The following is a 23,628-nucleotide window of genomic DNA, read 5'->3' as shown; positions in this document are numbered from 1 at the left end:
ATTTTATTTAAAAGGCAACGTCATGTACTAAATTAGTAGGAAAACTAAAAAGAACGGAGTTTAGGCGTGATATGACGGTTTAGAGAATCAACGCTAGCAACGCTGTACCTCCCAGTGGAAACCAACATGGCATCTCTGTGCAGCCGAAAAGTTCCCCTTGGTATGAAATAACTCGCATTTTCGTCTCCGAGTCATGTGTTAGTATTCATTCGTGGGAAGCAGACTAAGCATATACAAATAAGTACTTTTACAGACGACGGTGTCGTCTGAGCTGCGTAGTTTCCCACGGTATGCTCAATGTTTCGCGTGGTGAGCTGCGGGTTATTCGACCTTGCCGTTCACCCGGGTTCTAACTTCTCCTGCATAAAGGTTCCCTAAACGTTTTATTCGGGCACTTAGTACGCCAAGCAAGCGTTGCTTTTTTTGACGCATAAAAACTGTCAAGACTCTTACGTTTAGTATCCCTGTCAAACGCGCGCTTTCAAAGCGCGTTTAACTCGAATACGATTGAAATTTGCTAGCGGAGATCATTGGCTCCCCCTGCGAGCTTGCGCAAAGCTGCGAATCGCGATCGGAAAATTTGATCGAGATCGGGCTCGATTACGACCGAAAGTGCCCGTGTGGCTCTTGGTTTGTGGGTAGCGAGAGTGCCTGTGTGGGTCTTAGTGTATGGGTAGCAGACAGCGTGTGCGGCATATCGCCGTTTTTCTTTTTCTTTTTTAATTGTCTGTGCTTGTTTCATTTCAAACGAAACAGTGACCAGCGCCGTCTGGAGATGTTCAAGGCCTCTTTCCACTGCGAACATGTTGTCTTGCTACAAGCAAGTCCATCCTCCAGAACCTGGCCCTACCTTTAGGGAAAACATTGATGTCGTGTCGAAGCGTCTATTCCTCACTGAGCTCTTTAGAGGTAAGTCTGATCACGCGCGTAGGCTGAACGTGGCACTTTCGTATCGCCTAGACAGGGAACTTGTCTAGCCATTGTAAAACCGTATGGCTGTCCGGTTCTACGGTAAGGTGATGAGATGTCAATTAGAAAGAGATATTTAAAAAAAAAAAAGTGAGAAGTGAGCACATAAGGCAGCGCAGCATGCGAACACTCAGTTTTTCACGAATTCTGCCTGTCCTCGCAAAGAAGAGATACAAGTTTATTGCCTTTTGTACTGAGGATCGTCTGGATCAGTGTCCCAAGGTTCTTTCCGCTGACTAAAGGTGGTCGTCCAGTCTATCTAGCACAGTTAGTCAATAGTTCTTTTCTATGCACACGGTACTGAAGGCAGTCGCAGAGAAGTTACCTGATCATCTCCTCACAGTGGCAGTCGCCGCACGCAGGACTGTCGACTATTCCAATTTAGGATTATTAGGCATTTGTGAATGCCATGCAGAGTCACAGGCAGCACAGGAAGTGTTGCTTTGGCTCGTGGTATTTCCGGCAGAATACCGAGCTGCAGACATGGATCCAAGCTATGGTGACAAGTGTTTGTGAATTTGGTCAAACTCCTCCACTGTGCCAGTGTAAGCTCATGTGCCAGCGAGCAAAGTCATGTGGCTTCCAGATGCTGCAGTGCCTGAGCAAGGTGATCACAGGGACACTTACACTAAGGATAAGCACTGACGGGAAGAATTAGGCACAGTGGTTTGCCACTGCATGTATGCATGCTAAATTCTTAAACTGCCACTTAGGGGCCTTCTGCTGTAGGGTTTTGATTACCCAAATTGTTTGCTGTGGGATGTTAAAGCTTATATATTAATTAATCAACATTATCTTATGACTGACTATTTACTTAAGATAAACTCACTAGCCTACCAATTAGTGCTGTTAAAGGGACACTAAAGAGAAACACTGAATCAGTCTATATTAAAAAGTTTTTTTTATTAATAAAACAAAGTTAAGGTTGAATTTTTATTTTTTTAATGTAACACCAATACCTCGTCAGTTTGACATTATGGATTTCAAAGTATCGTGTCGTATTTGGTTGGTAGTGGCTTGTCAAATGTTTAAAAATTTTACTGCGTTTGGTCTTGTGGATCGCCTTAAGATTGTAGTGCAGAGCATAGTAATTTCAGGCTAGCTGCTGATTGAACTGTTCTGTAGCCTCAGGCTAGTTTTTTGCATAACTGTGTATACCAAATTTTGGCTATATTAAATTATTTCAAAAAATTTATGGGGTTTGTTTAATGATGTTCACTGTATTGAATGTTGCAGCTATACCATTGTTCTGTCCAAGCTAAGATTTTTCAGAAGTACCATTTCATGGAGAATCTTGTTGTAGCGTATTGTCTGTATGCAGTAATTGCCTGTGTTGCCCAAATAAACAACATATCAATCTGTGGGACTGAAACAAATAATTATTTGCGTGAAAGGAACCCTGGCACTTGTTGTCATTGTTAAGGTGCAACACAGCAGGTGCCATGAGCTGTGTTGTCCATTCACTTTGCTGTCTCACCAAAACTGCAGCACACATTGTTGCCATGTGGTCAGTGAGATTTCCTGACAAGAGGTGAGAAATTCTGCACTTCTGTTTGGAAAACAGGCAGGTACTATGCACAGACGCTGTACTAAACAAAATATGCCACGCAATATTACCTCTGTGCAAAATTTTAGTTCTAACATGCCACTGGTGTAGCCAAAAGAGCTATTTATGCTGGTCTCCCTTATTTGTGCTACACTTTATGCACATTGAGGCACTCTGTGCACGTGTGCCGAGTACGTCATATGTTTTAGATCCAGTGGTGAAAATTTCATTACGCTCGTTGCAATACACAATGGCATTCCTGATATGTCAGTGCATTATCCAACATGTCAGAAGTCAGCCATGCACTCGCTGCTTCAACTGTGTCAGCAGAAGTTCACATACATACAAACTCTTTGCCAGTTACGCACAAAAGAAATCGAAAAAATATGCGCACAACTGTCGTCACCACTTGTGTGCATATATTTCATTTGACACCCTGCACCCACGACATGTCTGTCTAGAACACTATAGCACACCGAGATTCGCATGTGATTCCTTTCAAATACGATGAGTTAAAGACAGTGAATCCACACAAGATTAATGACGAATGTTGTGGGGAAGAACAAGACTCAAGAATCACAAGAATCAGTGTTTGTAGAAGTCATTGTGGTGTTATCTATTGCTGTGGCATTGAGGTCATGAACAAGCAGGCATTACTGAGATGTTTACATTAAAGACCTAACTGCTACAGTGACTTAGTGGCTGCGGTGTTGAACTGCTAAGCGCCAGGTCGTGGGATCAAATCCCGGCTGCAGTGGCCGCATTTCGATGGGGGTGAAATGCAAAAATGCCCGTGATCCTGTGCATTGAGGGCACATTGAAGATCCCCTGGTTGTCAGAATTAATCCGGAGTCCCCCACTACGGCGTGCTTCATAATGAAATTGTGCTTTTGGCACGTAACCCCTGTAATTATTAATTTGTTAAAGGCCTCTCATTATGTGCATGCTTATGTGCGGCAAAATGCATAGATGTTCCAGTTACCATTTATCAGCACTGTGGAGGATGGGGCACTGATAAGTGTTAACTGGAACATCAGTGCATATTGCCAAAGATCTTATGGGCATATGTCTTAACCCTGGTACTATGCACAGAATTTCTGCTAAATGATATTGCTTCATTACTTCCCAATCTCAATTCCATGGCGGGGGCATGTTGTCCGAAGTGATTACAAAGTAGTGAAATTTTGGTATTTAGCTAACATCACTCTGCAAGTTGTCTTGTAAGCAGTGTCTGACTCTTTAAGCAAGCCAGCTGGTCTTACACAGTTGCGACATCTGTCACAGAAATCTTTAATAAGTTTGTTATCGATTGAAAACGTATAACCTTGTATATATATTGTGTGCCCATAAGATGTAAGAAAAAATTATAGTGAAGATGTGCTAAACACTGTTACAGTTGAATTGCGTTAATTTGACCCTGACAGGATCGACAAAATTGATCTAATTATCCGGCGAATCAAATTAAACAAGATGCAGAGGAAACGCAAAGCAGATCGCTGATTCATTTCGCAGTATTTTCTCAATTCTAACACACCCTGAATCAAACGTGCGCCCACTTTCCATGCGTCCAAAGGAGAAAACTAATGTAGAACTTACATTAAAGCTCCTAAACAAAATAGAAATCTAACACGCACTGATTTTGTTAGCAAGAAAAATGGGCGAGGGTCTAATATATGTTGCATAACGGCAGCCTGTTTTCTAAGGTAACCTTCGCCGCACGAATTTTTAAAGTTAGCTTCGCCACAATAGTCTTATGTTATGCGGTGAAGCATACAAACGTCACGAAGACGATTTTGGTATCGTGCCCAATGCACTGCACATGTAATTTGTGGCCCACTTTACTGAAAGAAAAAAGGATGTGCCTGTTAGGATCACCTAAATACCGTAATGAGACATTGTACGCTACCGCTATTGCTTGAAAATCTTCCTAGGGCAGGCCAAAATGTTCTTGATTGTAGATGACATGTATTCAACACATTTACTGTCCCCTAAGCTTCGCTGAGACAGACACTGCTACTAAAGGTGTCGTTACTGGGGTCACCATATGTCAGGTGCGTAATGCTGACTGGTCAAGTTTGAATTATCTGATGAAGGCTAATTTTAAGATCAAAATAACGAAAATTTTATCCAATAGAAATGCATGGCCACAAACTAGGGACCTTCGACTGGGATCGAATTAACCAGAATAGAATTAAGAGAAGTCTACTGTACTGGCATTTAAGCATTACTTGCAACATTTCAGCCTCATTGACTCTTGTCCACACTGCAGGTCTGGCAGTGGTGACAGGCACGATGTTCAAAGAGCCAGCCACCATCAACTATCCCTTTGAGAAAGGTCCCCTGAGTCCCCGCTTTAGAGGGGAGCATGCCCTGCGTCGTTACCCATCGGGAGAGGAGCGTTGCATCGCCTGCAAGTTGTGCGAGGCCATCTGCCCCGCACAGGTAAGGGCCTCCGGTCACCCATGTGACAACTGACTGCGTCGTCCTTGCTTGTTTGCATTGCTTTCAGAATGTACAGTGACTTGTGTTTTTTTCTAACAACCTTAAAAGAAGGTTTTGTATTGAATTTTGCAACAAGGTTACATTTTTTGGTCCACATCATTCAGAATCATGCAGATACCATGCGCTGTGGGAATCGATGTGAGCGGAGCTGTGGTGAGCTGGCAAGATGAAATGGCAGAGCATGATAGGAGACACAGAGCAGTTTTTCTTTCCATCACGTGCATTGAACTTCGGCAATGAATGCATCTCGCATCTGTCCTTGGCAGCGGCAGTGGACCTTATGGACGCTTATGGTGGTGACATAGGGCCACCACCGACCACAACATCTAAACCTTCAAACAACAACAACAACAAAAAAAACTTCACCAAACAAAACCTCCTAACCAGTTGCAGCCAGTACTGCAGCCAGTTTTGTCCCATTGAAACTGTAGAATTTGGGGTTCAGCAAATATGGCAGCAAATGCGAAATGTCATTTCCTGTGCTTGTCTCGGCATGTGCTGTAATTCACAGTAGCATGCGAATGAGTGATAGCGTGTCTGTATGGGCTCCTGGTTCGTGTGTAAAACTTCTATCTTCGTCGTTGGCTGGCAGAGTACCGAGTAGCTAGCGGAGTGCTTGCTGTAAGCGGTGAAATGACTCTCTGCACTCAGCCACAGGGGGCAAAAAGCAGTCCATGTGTCTGTAGTACTGCTGACATTTTTATTAGTGAGGTGTGCATGCAACAATGGTTTTTCATAATTTGTGGAGGTACCAAGCAAGCAGAGAAGCTAGGTTGTCCACCAAGCATTGTGAGCCAGAAAAATGTCACTGTACTGGCAAGCTTGAGCAAGAACAGTGCAGCTGTAAGCATAAACGTTTGTTCTGAAACTGTGAGAAGGGTAACACAGGTGGTCGAACACAATGCTATATAGTGTGCAGTCATTCTCTTCCTCTGTTTTGTGACATAGGCCAGTGATACTTGAACATTTAGTTGCCATAAACCCAATGACCCAGGGTCCCACGAAGAATGGCGTTGACTTTGAGAAAACTCCTTAAATTGGCACTAAAGAGAAATTACCGATCAGCGTAGACTGGTAAAATATTCTTTCAGAACTCTACTTTAAATAATTTTGCAGTAACAGGTTTATTCCTAGAAGAAAAAATAAAGACCAAACATTACCTTTTTAATTTTACTCCGGAACACCAGGGCCATTACGGCAGTGTAACGTCGGGGATTTAAAGGAGTTTTCGCATGGTTGTACCGTTGTGGTGCAGTAAAAGTTCTTGAAACTTGCTAAGTTCAGTCTCGGCCTCGTTTAGAATACAATGTAGTTCATCTTTGCCTATAAAACGTTCACTAAGCCCGAGTGGACGTTATAAAAGTTAGGGACGTGCCAGCAAGCTGCTGCGGGAACGCTGCTGCCACTCTTCATCAGGTCAGAGTTCTGACAGTAAGCATCCACAATCATAGAGTGACATGTGCTCTTGTTTGCCTGTGTGTATGTGACACTGTGCTTGTTAATTTACTTAGTAAGTGAATGTTTGTAGCACTTGTAGCACAGCTGATAAACCTAACAGCCTTACCGTATGAAGCTGTCTAATAATTTGCTATCACAATCAGTGCTTCAGTTTTCAGGTGAAGCTGCTACTTTTTTTTTTTTTTTCAAGTTGTTTGCTTGCTTCACTAGACATGCTTTCATCTTTGGGTGTACAGCCGACAATGTGCAACAGAAGCGTATTTGAAGTTTATTTCTCATCAGAAGAAGTGGCTGCTGTGAAACCATGTGCATGGTTCTTTTTCTCTTCAAAGGCCATCACCATCGAGGCAGAGGAGCGTGAAGATGGAAGCCGACGAACAACCCGTTACGACATCGACATGACGAAGTGCATCTACTGCGGTTTCTGCCAGGAGGCCTGTCCTGTGGATGCCATCGTTGAAGTGAGCATGCCATTGACGCTAATCCTGTTGTTCCATGTGGGACTTGAACGTGAGAAAAAAGTCAGATCGATGCCTTTGAATCGAATTGAACCCTAATCAATTATGAGGACCTCATGCACTGTTGAAGATGTGGCTCAGATGCGGTGGGCTAAGCAAGAAACAAGGAAGTGATAAAGGCGTGGACCATGGTTTACACACTATGATTACTGTAGGGAAACCTGGTGCTTAAGTTGTTGCCTCATCATAAATAGTAGTACATGGATTTTTGTAATATATTTTGTCTGACTTTATCAAGGAGACACAATGTTGCTTTTGTTATCGCTGTTTGAGGCCATATTCTCTTGCACACTTGCGTCGCATTGCTCTAGAGCATTGAAGCGTCTTATGCACAAGCTAATTCATTTTGGCTCCTAAAAGGACGAACAGTTGACCAGATGTCATGAGACAATGGCAGAAATTTTACTTAAGTGGGGTTTGTAGCTTTAAATCAACATAAGAAAGTTGCATTAGACTGCATTTAATGATTCACCACTGTCATGTATGGCCTGTGTCACACTAGAAACAACTAAATTGAAATTTTCTGGCCAGTATGGCTTCATGGGCTGTCTCATAATCAAGCGGGCTGGTTTCCTTTTTTATGAGATGCTATCCAACCAAGACTGGGTGATAAACATGCAAGCATCTCTCAATGGGATAGCAAGGTAGTGGCACCTTCTGGAGCATGTTGTGAAACATGGTGCACATGGAAAGAACGTTTTTCTTGTCACTTTCTAAAGAAGTAGCGTTCAACAATGGAACCAGGCATTGTTCTACAGTTTTAAATGTGGCACTCCGCTTAACTATCTTCCTCTGCAGGGGTGCACAGCATACGGCCTGTGGGCCATGTGGCTATTTATTGGCACACGATGTAATTCAGACTTCTATGGTGTGCTATTGCAACACTCAGGGCATTGCCATATAAGGAGAATAACAGCAATTTTGTTGCCAAACACAATATACGCACTGAACCATTGGTGGTGTCTAGCACACTGAAACAAACAAATAAAGCAGTGTGGAACCTTCCTCTGAAAGAAAAGAAAGGTACACGGGGACCACCGAACATATCATTCGCATGGCATCCGTATCATTGAATTGAACTTGCGTTTCCCTGCATTATATTTCAATTGAACGCCGACCACAGGCAGCAGCACTTGCAAACCAATGCTTTTGCTGAGTGTGATCACCTTGCTTTCTAACCTTTACAAATTCAGTAGACTTCCGCTAATTTAACTTCAGTTAATTCAATTTTCAGGTTAATTTGATCTCGACCGAAGGTCCCAGCCAGCGCCAATACATTTCTATGGGACCCTGCTTTCTTCATTTTGATCATGAAATTAGTCTGTGTCAGATAATTCGAGCTTGGCTGGTCATCAGTCACGCACATGGCTGACCCTTCTGATGACCGCAGTGGTGGTTCCAATAGCAGCAGTGTTCGTCTTGGTGGCACTTAGGGTACACTGAATGCGTTGAACTAAGAGTGTGCGAATATCACATTTATGATTTCGAAGGGAATTTGAATAATGAAAACCAAGTGCTAATTGAAAATAATATTTTTTAATACCAATACTATTGGTTTTGGAAAAATACTATTTTTTTCACCAACCAGAGGTATGAAAAAAAAAAAGAAGAAAAGAGCAGGTTTCGTATTTTGTAAGAAATAACGTACAGAAAAACTATGCTTTGTGGTAAATAAAATTCTTTAGTGCAACACTTTAGCTCGACAGTATCATATCTGTGGCTGTCATGAAGGAAGGATAGCTGCTTGACAGGGGTCCAGGGAGCAGCAACACCCCCCTGCATTACACAATTTTCCAGACACTGAAAAGAGCTGTTAACTGGACGCACTAGTGAATGGTATCGGCAGGTATCTCTTCGCAAGTCGAGCCAACAGTGGGCACCATGCTTACACCACCACTCACGTGGATATTATTTTCGCCCCAAGATATCATGCACATATCTTGCACCCGGGACTTGTGGCAGGAAAAATTGCTATTGGTTGAGAAGCTTATCAAAGTCTTTCAACAGTGCTGATGTGGAAGGAGCCTCTTTAAAAGCTTTCCTCGTTGAGGACATATCTTGGTTCCTTGGTGTTGGAATTTTTCTTGGGCCATTTGAGGGTAGAAGAGTGCTGAATTGCCGATGAGAAGAACACAGACAAAAGGAACACAGATACACACAGAAAGACGCTCTCTTGCAACTGATTTTATTGAAACTTAAAGAATCCTGCAAATGTCTACTGTGATTGCGCGTGGACCAGTTCGATTCTGGCCAAGACATGTGCAACAAATAATAGAGAAAGGGGGTTGACCGTGATAAAGATACTATGCCTACATATAGACATAAATCATACCTTCTCCAGACACCTGCAGATGCCTTATTTAAAACAAGGTTATTTAAACCTAGTGTAAAAAAAGGCACGTGGACTGAGCTATAGAGCACTAAAACTGTGAGAAACATAGGGCGTAGGGGTGTAAAGTAGAAGGTTGTGCATGCAAAAACCATCAACTCCTCAAGTAGGTTAATGTCTTCCCTGTGAGATGTTCTGATGGTACACTAATGCACAAGTCTGCTGAGGTGCCTCCTCAAGAATGTCCAGCCTCAAGAATCACTCTCTCAAGGCTGCCCATGTCTCTGCGAAACTCTGTGAAACCAGCAGACCTTTCATGTACGTTCCCTGCTACAATCTCTGACGAGATTGGCAGTATTCTATAATAAAAAATTAATAAATTATCTTGACATCCCTGAAGAGGGCAGAGCAGCAGCAGTCTCTGCAGTGCAGTGCATCAGTGATTGACAAGTTTGCTACTTGGTCAAATTTGTAGTTTGGAAACCGTGTTTTTAAGCGCTTAGCCAGATAAGCAGCAGACAGAAGTTTCTCCCTGGCAGTTTGTGTTGTCCAAACGCATGAAGAGGCAGCACAGTCTGGGCACTTAACTGGTAGTCTCGGGTAGCCATAATTACCAACAGGGGCCTCGTGACAGTGTCCCCTTCTTGCGTTTGATATGCTTCACTTCATGGCAAATATGCTTCACCGCAATACAGTCTGCGTGCTTCGCTGCATAACTGAAAAGCCAACAACAGCAATTTATGGGGCTTCGAATATTTCGAATAGTAAATGTGTTTTTCGAATCGAATCGAATAATTGAAGTTTCAAGTACAGCCGACGACCGATTTTTGTGAACCTCAAGGGACCGTGAAAATGTCCAAAAAATCAGGCAGTCCAAAAAAAACAAATGTGCCCCCCATAAACTCAATTTATTGCTTACTATTGAGTTAGAGGATGGAAAAAGTGATTAATGGTCTTCTGAACCATGCTTCGCTTGCGTGCGGGCAGGTCCGCCTGAATTTAGGCGAGAGTCGTCGTGTCGCCGTAAGCCGACGAAAGAGTTGCGACCGCTTGCATCAGCTCAGCTTGCGTCGGCTGCGCTTCTGCAGGCGAGTCGTCGTCGCTCTCAGACTCTGCAAGCACATGGCGAATGATTTCTTCATCCGTGAGCCCGGCGCACAGTTCCAACTCGCTGTCCACATCCGTGAACTCCGAAGACGAGACAGTCGAGGGAATTTCGATGCCTGCAGTGCGAAGGTAATCGATGAGGTGCTCACTGCCAGACAGCCGCTCGACGACACTGTCCTCGTCCAAGACAGCTGAGTCGACATTCAACACAAATCCCGCGTGGCGGAAGCAGTTGCGCAGCGTTCTGGGTGCCACCGACTTCCACGCATCAGCGAGCATGCTAAGTGCTCCAAGCAAATCGACAGATTAGGCTTTTCCACTGTCGAGGCACAACACCACACGCGAAAGCAAGCGTGACTGATAGTTCACCTTCAGGTTGCGTATCACGCCTTGGTCCATCGGCTGTAGGATACTTGTCGTGTTAAGTGGCAAGAACTGGACTCGCACAGACTTCAAGTTGTTTACGCGCCCGTGTGCAGCGCAGTTGCCGACGAACAACAAAACTTTGTGGCCTTCTAGATCAAATTTACGATCTAGTTTTCTCACATAGCTTTAAAAAAACTGCTGTGTTATCCATGCCTTCTTGTTCGCCTCATACAAGACAGGCAGGGACTTTACGCCTTTAAAGCACCTCGGAGCTTTTGACTTCCCGATGACGAGCATCGGCAGTTTTTCTGTCCCCAACATATTGCTGCCGACTAAAACAGTAACTCGTTCCTTACCGTGTTTTCCACCATGGCAGGGGTCACCAGCAAAGGCAAGAGTCTTCTCTGGCATAAGCTTAAAAAAAAGTGCGGTCTCGTCACAATTGAAAATGTCGTCCGGCGAGTACTCTCTCGTAAGAGCAACTGCAGCTTTTCAAAGCGATAGTCTGCAACGACGCTCAGGTCAACAGCTGCACTTTTGCCACATTAAAACTGAGATCAGCATGCTTTTTGAAGTTTCTTAGCCAGCTTTAAATCCTTAAATGCTGACCTTAAATCCTTCAATGTTATCTGAAGTGCCATCGTCTCGGCTTTCTGTTTGAGGAGGGCACCGGAGACGGGAACCATGCTGGCCACTGTTGACTTCAGCCGTACAATGAGGGACTCCTCGAGCTTTGGATAGGTGCCTTGGCTTACATTTTTCCGATGACACCCAGTAGACTTTTCCGCCACCTCCAAAATCTTTTGCTTGTTTTTCATGTATAGCGAAACCTCGTTAAACCGTAGTTGACCGGAGCTCAGGAAAAGTACGTACTAAACGGTAGTACTGTTTAACCAAAATAGTATGAGCTCACTTACTTACCTGTCGAAAATGGAACTCGGAGAGAGTGCGATGAAAGGGGAAAAAAACATGCAGTATTTATTCACTTCGCGTGACAAAAGTGTTATTTTCGTTTGGTGCTGCGGCGGCCTAGCACGACGACAGCAGCCTCAAACTTACTGAAGCTGCGTGCCAGCTTTTCAGCCAGCCCCCTCTTCTCGGCAAACACTCGCATGGCAGATTCCTCGTTGGCATTACGTATTCTCCGTGCACGTGCGCAGTAGTGCCGCACAAGTCCCAGGGCACCTTTTTCATTGCCGGGTGCCGGAGTTCGGAATACTTTTTATTTGGAATAGTTACATTATCGTGCCCCTGTTCTCGTCACGACGATTGCATTCATGAGGCTGACATAACGTGCAGCTTCTGCCACTGTCGGGCCTGAATCACCCGTGCTGTCGCTTTCCGTGTCGTCCTCATCACTGTCGCTAGTCGACACCTCGGCAACAACAGAGGCAACTATGGCGAAAGGTCGAACCTCGTAGCCGACATCTCTTCGCGGTCGCAGCAGCGCTGCCGAGGAACATCATCGCATTCCGAATGCCATACAGTGTAGTCAACAGCAGATCCCTGTCGCTTGCCAGCGCTGACTTCGTGTCACGTTCGATAGCACGGACAATGTCTAATTTTTCTTCTATGCTCAGCACCTGGCGTCTTCTTTATACGAGCTTCAGCAAGACGCGAGTCCTCGCTTGCAAGACGCCACAATGCTCTCTGGCACGGCATCGAAATTATGTTGATGTTGATGTGGCTTCACGCGCAAACGCACAGGGCGCTTGGAGGCCGTTCCGATCTCTGAGCCTTGTTGTTCTGCCAGACCGCCCAATGGAGACGACGCACTGCCGTGTTTGCGCGACAAAAAGTGGAAACACTACGTTTTAACCGATGTGTATGCAATAAGCTGGTACGGTCTATGCGGATACAAAATACATAATGTTCAATGGCCACTGAGTCGGGAATCTTACTTACTACTTTTAAAACGAAACTACTGTTTAAGCGGGTACGGTTTAACGAGGTTTTACTGTAGTCCGAAAGAGTCTGTTTGTAAATTTTAAACTCTTTTGTGACGTCTGCCTGTGATCGGCCACCATCGACATTGTGGTGTAACTGCCTCGGTTCATCGGAACTCTTGAGGCCGACGACAACATAAATTTCTTCTCCATTGTGAATCGGCACGCTTGGCTAAGCAGCACACACAGCACAGTCGTCGGGAAGTTGTCACACCGACTTTGTTGAGTGCCTCCTCTCTGCCATGTTGCATGCAAAAATAAATGTTCCGGAAACAGCGTTTTGAAGCACTGAAGCCGATTCAATCAAATGCGAGCCACAATAGCGACAGAACATGGTTTTCGCGTCTCCGCAGCAAGACCACGACTAGGCCTACTCACTAAGCTCATCAGCGCACGGCAAACACAAACAGGCAGTCGAAGGAAGAAAGGAAAAAAAAAAAAAAAGCATTGCATTACAGCAGTGACGCTGTTGCAGAAGCAAAAGCTGCTAGTGCCTCAGTCCAGCGTCTGAGTAGGGGAGGGACCGCCATGCAAGACCGGCACCGGTTTCGAGGCTACAGGAGGAAAATGTAAACAAGCAAGATGGCGGCAACACAGCTCGAAATGTGCTGCACTTGGCCCGGCTGACGATTGGAAAGTCCGAAAAATCGAACAGCCCTCCCTAGAGTGTCCGAAATTTTGAGCCACGTAATACATTGACTTTACGAGGTATGTCCTGGGGCCGGGAGAAAGTCAGAAAAATCAAGCATGTCCAAAAAATTAGGCGTCTAAGAAATCAGTTGTATTCGCACACCACTACTTCGAATACATGACCTCTGCCATCGCCAACACCTATTTCCAGCTTGCCTCAGGAAGATTTTAAAGCGATAACAGTAGCTTGCAATAAATTATTACAGCATTTAATTGGTTCTGATGCATGCATTTCTTCCCAAGAAACTCAATCTGAAAATTGCTTGGGCAGTGCAATCTCACGCAAAACTGAAACCGTGTTTGCAGCATTCGCAACAGCCTACCGTCAGAGCCAGCCCAGCCAGTGTAATCGCCATCGCCATCACAAGATGGTGAACATGGATATATACAGAATATAGAATGTTTTTATTTCCAATAAGTTTGTTTCAGGCTCTCCAGGCAAAAAGCTTCGACAAACAGCTTGAAAGTACCTGAAGCCTCTCACACATCTGCTATTGGCGTATAACACAAAGACACTAATATTTTAACATATATAATTACAAAAAAGAATGAATGATATACAATATACAACATGAAAGCACTCATCTTTTAACATATACAATTACAGCACAGTTGTAAAAGAAAGATAACTGACAGTATGCGATCAACGCACTTTGGCTGTGCACACATCCTGCAATGTATGCACAGCCAAAAATTAACGCTGCTGTCAACATGCCTAAGACACACGTTATCATGTTCGATGTCATCAGAAAAAAACACTGAGTGCAAACGGATGTGACATGCAGCAATCAATGTGGAATAATATCGAGGTTTTTTCCCCTTTTCATATCTACTTATTTCTGTTTACAGAAATATACTCTAATTTGTTTTCGGGCTAAGGTACTTGTAGTGACACTTTCTTTCTCGTACCCATAACAACTGCTTGAGGTAATTTGTGCACCTATTTAGCACTAACCACCTGTCCTGGCTGCGGATACGTACGTCACTTTTTTTGCGTTCAAGCCGTGACGCATGTTGTAACAAGGTTCTGAAATTTAGAGTGGTGACAGGATGAGTTCTTGCATAGCATGATGACGACTACGCACCGCTTTCAGTCTGATTACGAAAACATATTGAAATGATAAGTCATTTGACATGTTAAACTAGTGGCAACAAGAGGCGTCACACGCTTTTGGTGTTCCAGAGAATCACATATGCCGCAGGATGAACTAGAGAAGTGGTTAGTCTAGACGGGGGTTACCATGTGCCATTTTCTGTTGCGGAGTCATTTGATAAATGCAGATTATCAAATGTACTATGGACCGTACAGAGGATGACAACTTGTGGTGCTTCATAGAGAGCGATAAAGTGCGGTCCAAGAGTATCAACAATAGAAATTAAGTAAATGGCCAATCTGGGAAAGTAAAGTTCAGTTGTTTCGTCTTTATCATATTGTGAGAATTGGAGGCATGCTACATTTTTTTTTTGCGAAAAGGTCAGGTGCACGTTCAATTTCTACTTTCTTTAGGAGCTCTAATGTCATTTTGACATTGGTTTTCTACTTCGAAACCATAAAAAGGGGATGCACATTCGATTTGGGCGTTTGCTAGAATAGGGGCGAATACTTCCAAATGAATCAGCGGTGTATTTTGACCTTTTTTCTGCCATTTGCTTAATTTGGCCTGCCCGATAATGTGACCAGTTTTGTCAGCCTCGTTAGGGTTGAATTAATGGAAGTCAGTTGTGCATGCTCACACAGTAGCTCATCAGGAGTATATTTATCAATCAAGCATTTTTGGATCTGATAACACTAGCGCGAGCAACTTCAGTCGAGGCTTTGTGAAGGCCTATAGAAATAACAAGCTGCTCTTTATCAGCACATTTTAAGGAGTTTGTAATAATGTGACCAAGAATTTATGCGCCAATTTCTTGACATGCTGTTAGCTCTACTCACGAAATTAATATTTGAATGCAGAAATAGCCATTACTATCCTTTCTAAAGGTGAAAAGTCCAATGTTTTTCTCTTTCTCATATTTCAAAAGTGGAATGGTAATGGTGTTTTCATTTTCAAAAGTTTCTAAGATTACAGATAAAACAGAAGTTTCTAGAGTAGCTTTTCAATTGAAAGATAAACATTCATGGAGAGCAGAGCACAACACTGAATCTTCAGAATGTGTCGAGAACCTTCTAACACAGTTCCAGCAGCGTCTTCTAGAGCTGTTGAAAGACGAGAAGTGGAGTGAGCACCTGTTTCAGGATCCTTTCTCAACGGCACCAGTACACTGGATTCCACAGAGCGGCTATAGCTCACCGACCTGCAATGTTCGCCAGAGCTGAATGGCAAGCTGGAGGAAGAGCAGTGCCCCTTTTTCTGTTTTACAAGAATCAAATCTGGTTCTATAAAAACCTCGATGAGAACAAATATGGAAAGATAGCTAACAATGCCGTGAAGGTGGCTTCTCTCTTTGGAAGAACAAGATTCTGTCCTCGAACAACCTTCTGTTTCCAATGACAAAATATGCTGAGAACAGCAATGAGTGCAATGGCACCAGACATAGACTGCATTTCCTCAAGTAAAACATGCAACATTTCTCACTAAAGTTCGGTCCATGTGCCTTTAAGAAAATTGCTTCTTACCCCCTTTGGTGTTGGGTTGCGCATTCTGACTGCAGAAACTCAGTGCAAAATGACAAACAGACACATGAAAAAGACAGGCAAGGACGAGTGCTGCCATCAACTGCTTATTTACCGTCCACCCACTGATACATCTACTATTTGGTGCCCATGCACCCTGTCACATCATTACGTCACAGCGGGGGAAAAAATGCAGGATAAAAGTCACCCATTTCATAAAGTAGCAGCAACAAAATCATACTTGAACAGGTACTCGCTAAGTTACCATATTCAGAACGCAAGACCAGCTAACAGCCAGTCCTTCTTGAGCTGCGCAACCCTTCTCCTGGGAATTCTTGGCTATGGTGGCCGCAGTTTGATGGTTGCGAAGAACAAGAATGCTCCAGTACTTAGACTTAAGTATGCATTAATGAACTCCACAGAGTCAGAATTAACCCAGAGCCCTCTTTTACAGTGTCCTTCATAAACCACTGTACAGGTTTGGGACAATCAACACTAATAATTTCACCTTCTTGAGCAGAAGCAACTACTCCAATTGGCTGAAAAAGACCTGCCTTCTCAGTCTTAGTGGTAGTAGTACATGATCTCCCAAGAGATTTGCAATGACCAGTTAAAATACTAAAAGGAGCCGATATTATTGAAGCACTACTGAAGCTGCCACAAGCCTTCCCTCACTACTAATTTAAGCAAAGCTGCAAGGAGCGACAAAACCTTCGAGAGACACGTGGAACCTCCGACTCTGATGTAAGGTCACACATATTAATGGACAGTTCAATTTACAGAATTTATGTGAACCTCTCAGAGCTTGGTAATGTTTTACAAACACCAATGTTGTTCAGTGATAAAAACAAACAAGCAATACTTAAGTCCTAACTGTAAAGCGAGACTATCTCACATTTTTTTTTTAGTTTGCTACCCACACAAGTTGATGTGAATTGACAAGACCTCGCAAACTCTTGTCGACAGGGGAGACTCATCATCACTTCTGTCGAAAAGATGTATTCACAGGAAGATTAGTCTCAGTCGACTTCCATTAATTCGACCTTGATAAAACCAACAGCATTCAGTGGATTGAATTAAAGGGTTGAACAAAACTGATGATCTGTAATACCTATGATCCGGTAATACCTGTGATCAACACTTGTGACTCCGTTTAACATATACGAGCCCAATCCTATCTTGTTTGGTTAGAAGAACTTGCTTGGCTAGTTTCAAGAGATCATAAATGCTATATTAAGCCGCCCTTTTATTGGTTACTTTTTCAATGTCCATGTAGTTGACATTATGTACTCCAAGAAATGAGCAGTGACATGAACACATCACACATGCTTTTACTACCTTGTCCAAAGCCATGCTAAACGTAAATTTAAGAAAAATGAGTTATCAAGAACCGTCACTTTTTAGGTCTAGTATTCAATGACACCAGCAAAAATACAAGAGACCAGCCAGTGATGCACATCACTGAGCTAGTGAAGCCATCTGACATCCACTGGGTTTGCATGTTTCTTGAACCAGCCGGTCATCTTAGTGCTTACCTGAGACTGCGCTATGAAGACACGGTGGCTGACAAGGCTGTCTGAAAAGACGTATCATGTTCATGGACAGCAGAATGTGATAGTAGTACATACAAAATGTTGGCACAGGGAATTTTGTCGGGTCCTGTTCTTTTTGCCTTCTAGACCTTTCGCTTTCATTTGAACTTGATATGGATGCATCACATTATGGAACAGGAGTAGTCCTGTGTCAGTGTGAGTCAACTTTGGCTCACAGTCAACTTCTCACGGTAGGCTACTACAGTTTTTACCAAAGCAGAAATAAACTGCGCAACTACTGAGGAAAAGAAACCATTCTGTACTTATGTTCCTACTTACAGTGTACAAAATTCAAGCTTGACACTGACCATAAAGTACATACTCATATATTATTCAAATTTAGTGGAATTCGAAGACCCTATGGAAAAATTGAATGCTAGATGAATGAGCTTCAGCAGTTTTCCATTGAGGTCAACCATTGCCCTGGAGCTTCCATGAAAGTTGCAGTGCTGTGTTGAAGTTGGCAGTCAGGTCTGTTGAAGTCTAGCAACAAGCAATAAACACCATGAAAATCTAGGAAATAACTGAAGCTATCCAGCCTACACAGGAAAAGTTGCAGTGCCTCTCACGCTGGTGTTGAAAATCTTTGGTGTTGAAAATCTTAGGCCTCTGTTATGCTTAACAGCTCTCATTCAGGTGGACATGACAGACTTTGGTGGGTCTATATGAAGCTTGCAAAGCAATTTGTATTGCATCATATGGAAGAAGACACAGAGAAGTACGTGCAGTCATGTCATGCACGTCAACTGAATTCAAGCAACCAACACAACGGAAGGCGTCTGAAGCACTTGGGGACAGCATTGAAAGTTGTCCATGTATATTTCTTAGAGATGAAAAAGGCATCTGAAGACGTAAGGAAAATACAAACATTTGTTTTATGCATAAGTGAGCAAACCACGATGGTAGCAGCAGGGCCAGGGAGAAAGGACACGACACCAACAGTGTCACCTCTCTGCTCAGCAGCAATATATGTTACACTGTGAAAGTGTTGGTATCTGCTAATAGTCTAGCCTTTTGAAGCCATGAACTGAAGGCATGGGCACAATGACATGAAGTCGAACCCATGTTCAAAACCCCATACCATCCAGAAGCAAATTGATTGGTAGAGTGAGTTAGATAGTCGGAACTTGAAGCAATGTATCAGTGTGTTTCCCACGAGGATAAAAGTGCTGCTTTGAAGGAGCAGTAGCTCATCACATTTCCTCCTGTACAACTGGTCTGGGAGACACACCTATCTTTGCAGCTGTGTACTCGGAAACCAATGTACCTGCCACTTGACGTCTTCCTGTGAGTTAACAAGATGATTATCTTGGGAGCAAACCAAAGCATAATAGAAAAGCTGCGAGAACAGGTTGTTTGCGGAGGCATTCATTTTGTAAAGTTTATGCTTTACAGGCAAAATGTTTTGCACCATTCAATTAAGCTGTCTGACAGCACGCTAGTAGCGCTTTTTCTATGTTTTCTATTTTTTCTATGTTGTCTATTGGCACTGTTGTGCCTTCCCTCATTTGTTAAGGCGAATATGTTGGTGTTAAAAAAGTGTTGACATGACATTTTGTTTACTTGTCATTTTTTTAATGAAGGTTCGAACTCTCTGTACCCTAAAAGAAAATATACTACACGCAAGCACAGCAAGAACAAAGGCATGCAGCACTCTTGTTGACTTTTATGAGCAGCGTCATTATACCTTGCCTTATTGCTACGTGATGTCAGTGAACGTTGTCAGTGTCAGTGTCATGAGGTCATGATGTATGTCTCTGGCATTTCGAGGCCAACTTTAGCATCAAATTAAAATATCTTATATGTGTTTCCCAACTGTCACACTTGCCGAGTGTCATTTTTTTACATGCAAGAAAAGTGTGGTAAAGCTTCTACACCTCTCAGAATATATGTCAGTGTTCCTTTAGGCATTAACTGCTTAAAGGCCGACTGCAATGACACTTTGGACTACATGAAAAACCTAGTGAACAAACAGTTTAGATATAAAAGACCTCCATGCAAAATTTTGCATATGAAATACTACAAGTGGAAGTGTCATGAAAAGCTAGCAAAGATAGCCGTTTTTGATACCAAAACTTAAAAACACACCTCCGCTACCACTCAGGGGAAGTGACACAAGACGTAGAATGTGCAGCTCCTTGGCTCAACCTCCTAGACAAGACGGCACCCACAGCTGCCTGCAACTTGCTGAAAAATCTAGGAGGCGGCGTGCTAGTAATGTCATAGCAACAGCCACCAGTTGTGCTTGTAGTCTGCTTATATGCTGTTTAAAGGCTGCTAACAAGAATGCTATACAATTATGAGCCCTGTAGCTTTGCCAAGATTGCTTGAATGGAATATACTACTCATTTATAGCAAATTTAGTCAAAGTGAAATTTCGTTGCAGTTGGCCTTTAACGCCATTGAATTTGCTTGTGTGACTTTAGTTTTCACTGATATTTGCTTGACATGATGCATGTGAAAAGAAAGGGCACTAAGTAGTTACCGAATACAGTTGGCACTCTGTTTTTCTTGGCTTCCCACAGGGCCCCAACTTTGAGTACACCACGGAAACGCACGAGGAGCTTTTGTACAACAAGGAGAAACTTCTAAGCAACGGTGACAAGTGGGAGCCCGAGCTTGCTGCTAACATTCAAGCAGACTACTTGTACCGATAGAGAGCTGTTTCCTGCCTGCACCGCTGTTTCTTGTGAGCTGCTCTGGAAGTCATCCAAAGCCCTTCTCCCTGTAGGAATGTAAATAATTGGAGGCCTAATAAATTGTTGGGCTTCCTTGTTTTGTCTGCGTATTACCACGATTTTTCTGCTGAGGATCGCATTCACATTTGCTGAATAGTATTGGTTTCGTTGTACCCCAACCAGATAAACCAGCTGAGTGGACTTGTCAAGCAATGCTTATGGACGCGCGCACTTTGTGGGAATGTTGATGTCAGATCGTTTAGCCCATCTGGTCAAGTGCATCATCTAGGTAAGCACCGGATGTATTTTGTCAACAAATGCCTATCGGAGCAGTGAGGTAGAAAGACATTACTGGGGTACTGTGCCTCTAACTGGTTAACCAGCTTTTCAATAAATGCACTTACGTTTGTCTAGGTGGCCTCATAACCCTTCGTGTTTAAGCGGTGCAGTTAGTATGGCAACGTGGCCATATGCTCATGGTGATGACTGTCTGTAAAGGCATAGACTGGAACAAAGATAAAAGGCATAGTGAATACAACCACTTTCATATTAGGTACATATTTGTAGGTTGCCAGTATGTCTCTTTGAACAGCTACTGTTGTTGTCCTTTTTTTTTACTCCTAATTTTCTCACAGGCTATATACGAGGTCAGTGCAAGAGCATTAAGTTAGCCCTTGGTGATACTTAGGCTGAACTAATGCCTGTGTTGCCAACTGTAAAAGCACTGAAAGCCTTCATAAATGGAGTGAAAATGGACTGCTCTTGAGGTCCTGGCAAATATAAATGGTGGCGGTTGTACACAGTCCGGTTATCCTGATTTGCTAACTGCTTGCGTAGATTGAAAACAATCTTTGCGGAGTTTTAAAAAAAGAGATGCAGCTTAAGTTTAGGCATGCTCTTGGATGTTTAGAGCTTCTTCAGTGTGACGCATTAATTTTGTTCAAGCATGGCATGTTGCCACTAGACAAGTTGTTTATCCACTACAAAGATGCTTTCATGCTGTCCCTGGGACAAAAGTCAGCGGTGAAACAGCTGTGCAGAAGTGTGCCGCAAGTGAGCAATTGCGCCACCCTGCACCAAAACATTTTAACGGAAAATTGAGCCAAGCCTGCACCAAAGAAGTCTGCCTCGCTAGTAAAACTGTAACCAAAACCTAAAGCTCGCTATCATCATGATCATCATGGAGGTGAACCAAATGGCCACAGCAACAAATATAGCTGATGCCATCGGCCATCCATTTGCTGTTTTCACTCTTTGATTGTAATGGTCCCTTGTGGAGGTTTCAATATTCCACCACTGTGTGGTCTTGTTGTTTGTGCTGCAGACTTTCTGTATTCCTTGTACTAGCGTGACGCGGAGCTCACTCAAGGAGGCTGTCGGATCAAAAGACAGCTTCGGATAATGTTTGCTCAACATTGTTTAGCATAGTTATTGATGGTGCCGCTTTACAGATACCTTGTAATATGCGTACTCAAGTGCTGGCTAGGAGGAAGAGGAAAAAGAGAGGGAAAGACAGGAAGGTTAACAACCAGTGGTTAATAATATGCTATTAGTGGGAACCTTCTTTAAAACACTGCACAATCGGAAGCGCAGGTCTCCTGGTGGTAATTTAAGAAGCTTATACATGAGGCATTACAGTAATGCAGGAGATACTTTGCATGTTAGAAGTAGAGGAACCTCTGGAGGTCTACACTGTAATTCAGTTTAGTTGTGCACATTCTATAGGCCATAGCCATTTTTACCTGTCCTTGCCCCTACATTACTTTTCTTGTGTGTTAGTGACTCAGCTGTTTTTTTCTTTTCTGTTCTTTTTTTTCTGCTCGCTTGAAATGTGCGATCCTGCAAATGCCTATTACAAGTTGAAATGGCCAAAGTGGCTTTATACCGCAATATGTACACAGAAAAAAATTATTTTTGACACTCTAATGAAGCTAGTCTGGTAATCAATATTGTAAATGCCTCATTGATATGTATAAAGCTGTGCTAGATTTGTAGAATATTTCTGTTAATACTGAAACCGTATTGTATGTAGATGTACCTTCGACACTACGCCTAAAAGTGCTTAAAGGGGTCCTGAACCACACCTCGGGCTTGGTGAAAAAAATGTATTCCACAGATAGCATACGCTGCTGTCAACATCTCAGTAAAATTTTGCAGTCATGTGTGGCACATGGAGCTTGCAAGCGGAGCGCGAAGTTGCCTTTTTCTCAAATGTTCTCTTTTCAACAGAAGCCTTCTCACTCTTTTCACGCTGCTATATTTCGTCATATAGCAGGTTCCTATACACGGCGGCTGCTTGACATCAGTCAACAAGGGTGTTTGGATCAGTTCGCTTTTTCCTACTGTTACTGTGTGTATTTATCGACATAGTTGAACAAACAGGCTGAAGTAAGCGAATATCAGCGTTTGAAATTTCGGTGTGAATTATGTATGACGAAGTACGATTATTGTAATATTGTCGACCGACTATCGTCTGCTAACGCTTGGATGCATGCTCCAAGGTAGGCATGAAACTTTGGCCGCAATGCCTATCAGTGTCGTTGCTGTCGGCTCTCGCTAATTTAATTTAGTATTGAACACTCGTCTAGCCTCGAACCATGCGAAACTTAAGTGCAGACCACACGCACGCTTGTCAGCGCGCGCTCACTCCTGACCGTTCCTGGCTATACGCCTTGGCAGATATCGCTTTGTATTGAGCGCTTGAACATGAGCAAGTTGGATGTGGCTACTATCGGTCGGTCAAGCTGGTGCAGGACAAAGCCAGTTCTCAGCACATAGCATGGCCAGACTAGAGCATATGAGTGCGAGTGCGCCCTCAAGCCCTGTTGTGTACAAAGCAAACACTGCGCATACGCACTACAGTGCACGTAGCCGAGTTCTGCTACGTAGCGTACATACCGCGGCCACCACGGGGTGCCTCTATGAGCCCGCTCGCTGCTGTAGCTCGCTCAGCCAGTGCCTCCTTTAATTTGGCTGAACGCACTGCGGCCCGTGTAGTGAAAGCACGTGTGGCATGTAGTAGGTGCCACAATCAGAAGTAGTGGCGTCTACGTGAACATAGAAAATCAAACTTGAACTGCGCACCGCGGTGACGCTACATTGTAATGACGCTCAGTAGGTGGAGTGTTGTGGGCACGCCCTGCTCCCCGTAGCCTTCGCAGTGCAAGGCGTCCAAGAAGGAGCGGGAGCACTGCAATGGGGATCATAGGTGATCTTTGATAGCCGATAATTCTACCCCTGCTGAACTCACTGAAGTACTTTTTGCAGCAAAGTATTTCTTAAATACTATAGTTTAACTTTAAATGCATCTCTC

The 23,628-nt window shown here is 43.5% G+C and overlaps 1 protein-coding gene across 1 annotated transcript; it reads left to right on the top strand.

Annotated features, from left to right (window-relative positions):
* Nucleotides 1–85: 85 nt before the first annotated feature.
* ND-23 (NADH dehydrogenase (ubiquinone) 23 kDa subunit) lies at nucleotides 86–20,413 on the top strand. The gene is made up of 5 exons (XM_050193670.2): nucleotides 86–160; nucleotides 757–909; nucleotides 4,785–4,957; nucleotides 6,808–6,936; nucleotides 20,163–20,413. The coding sequence occupies exons 1-5, from the start codon at nucleotides 127–129 to the stop codon at nucleotides 20,292–20,294; spliced, it is 621 nt and encodes a 206-aa protein (XP_050049627.1). The 5' UTR covers nucleotides 86–126; the 3' UTR covers nucleotides 20,295–20,413.
* The last annotated feature ends 3,215 nt before the right edge of the window (nucleotides 20,414–23,628 follow it).

The sequence above is a fragment of the Dermacentor andersoni genome, chromosome 3 (genome assembly GCF_023375885.2).
Source record: "Dermacentor andersoni chromosome 3, qqDerAnde1_hic_scaffold, whole genome shotgun sequence".
NCBI lineage: Eukaryota > Metazoa > Arthropoda > Arachnida > Ixodida > Ixodidae > Dermacentor > Dermacentor andersoni.
Note: the sequence above shows the minus strand (reverse complement) of the source record. Positions and strands in the feature narration are given on the sequence as shown.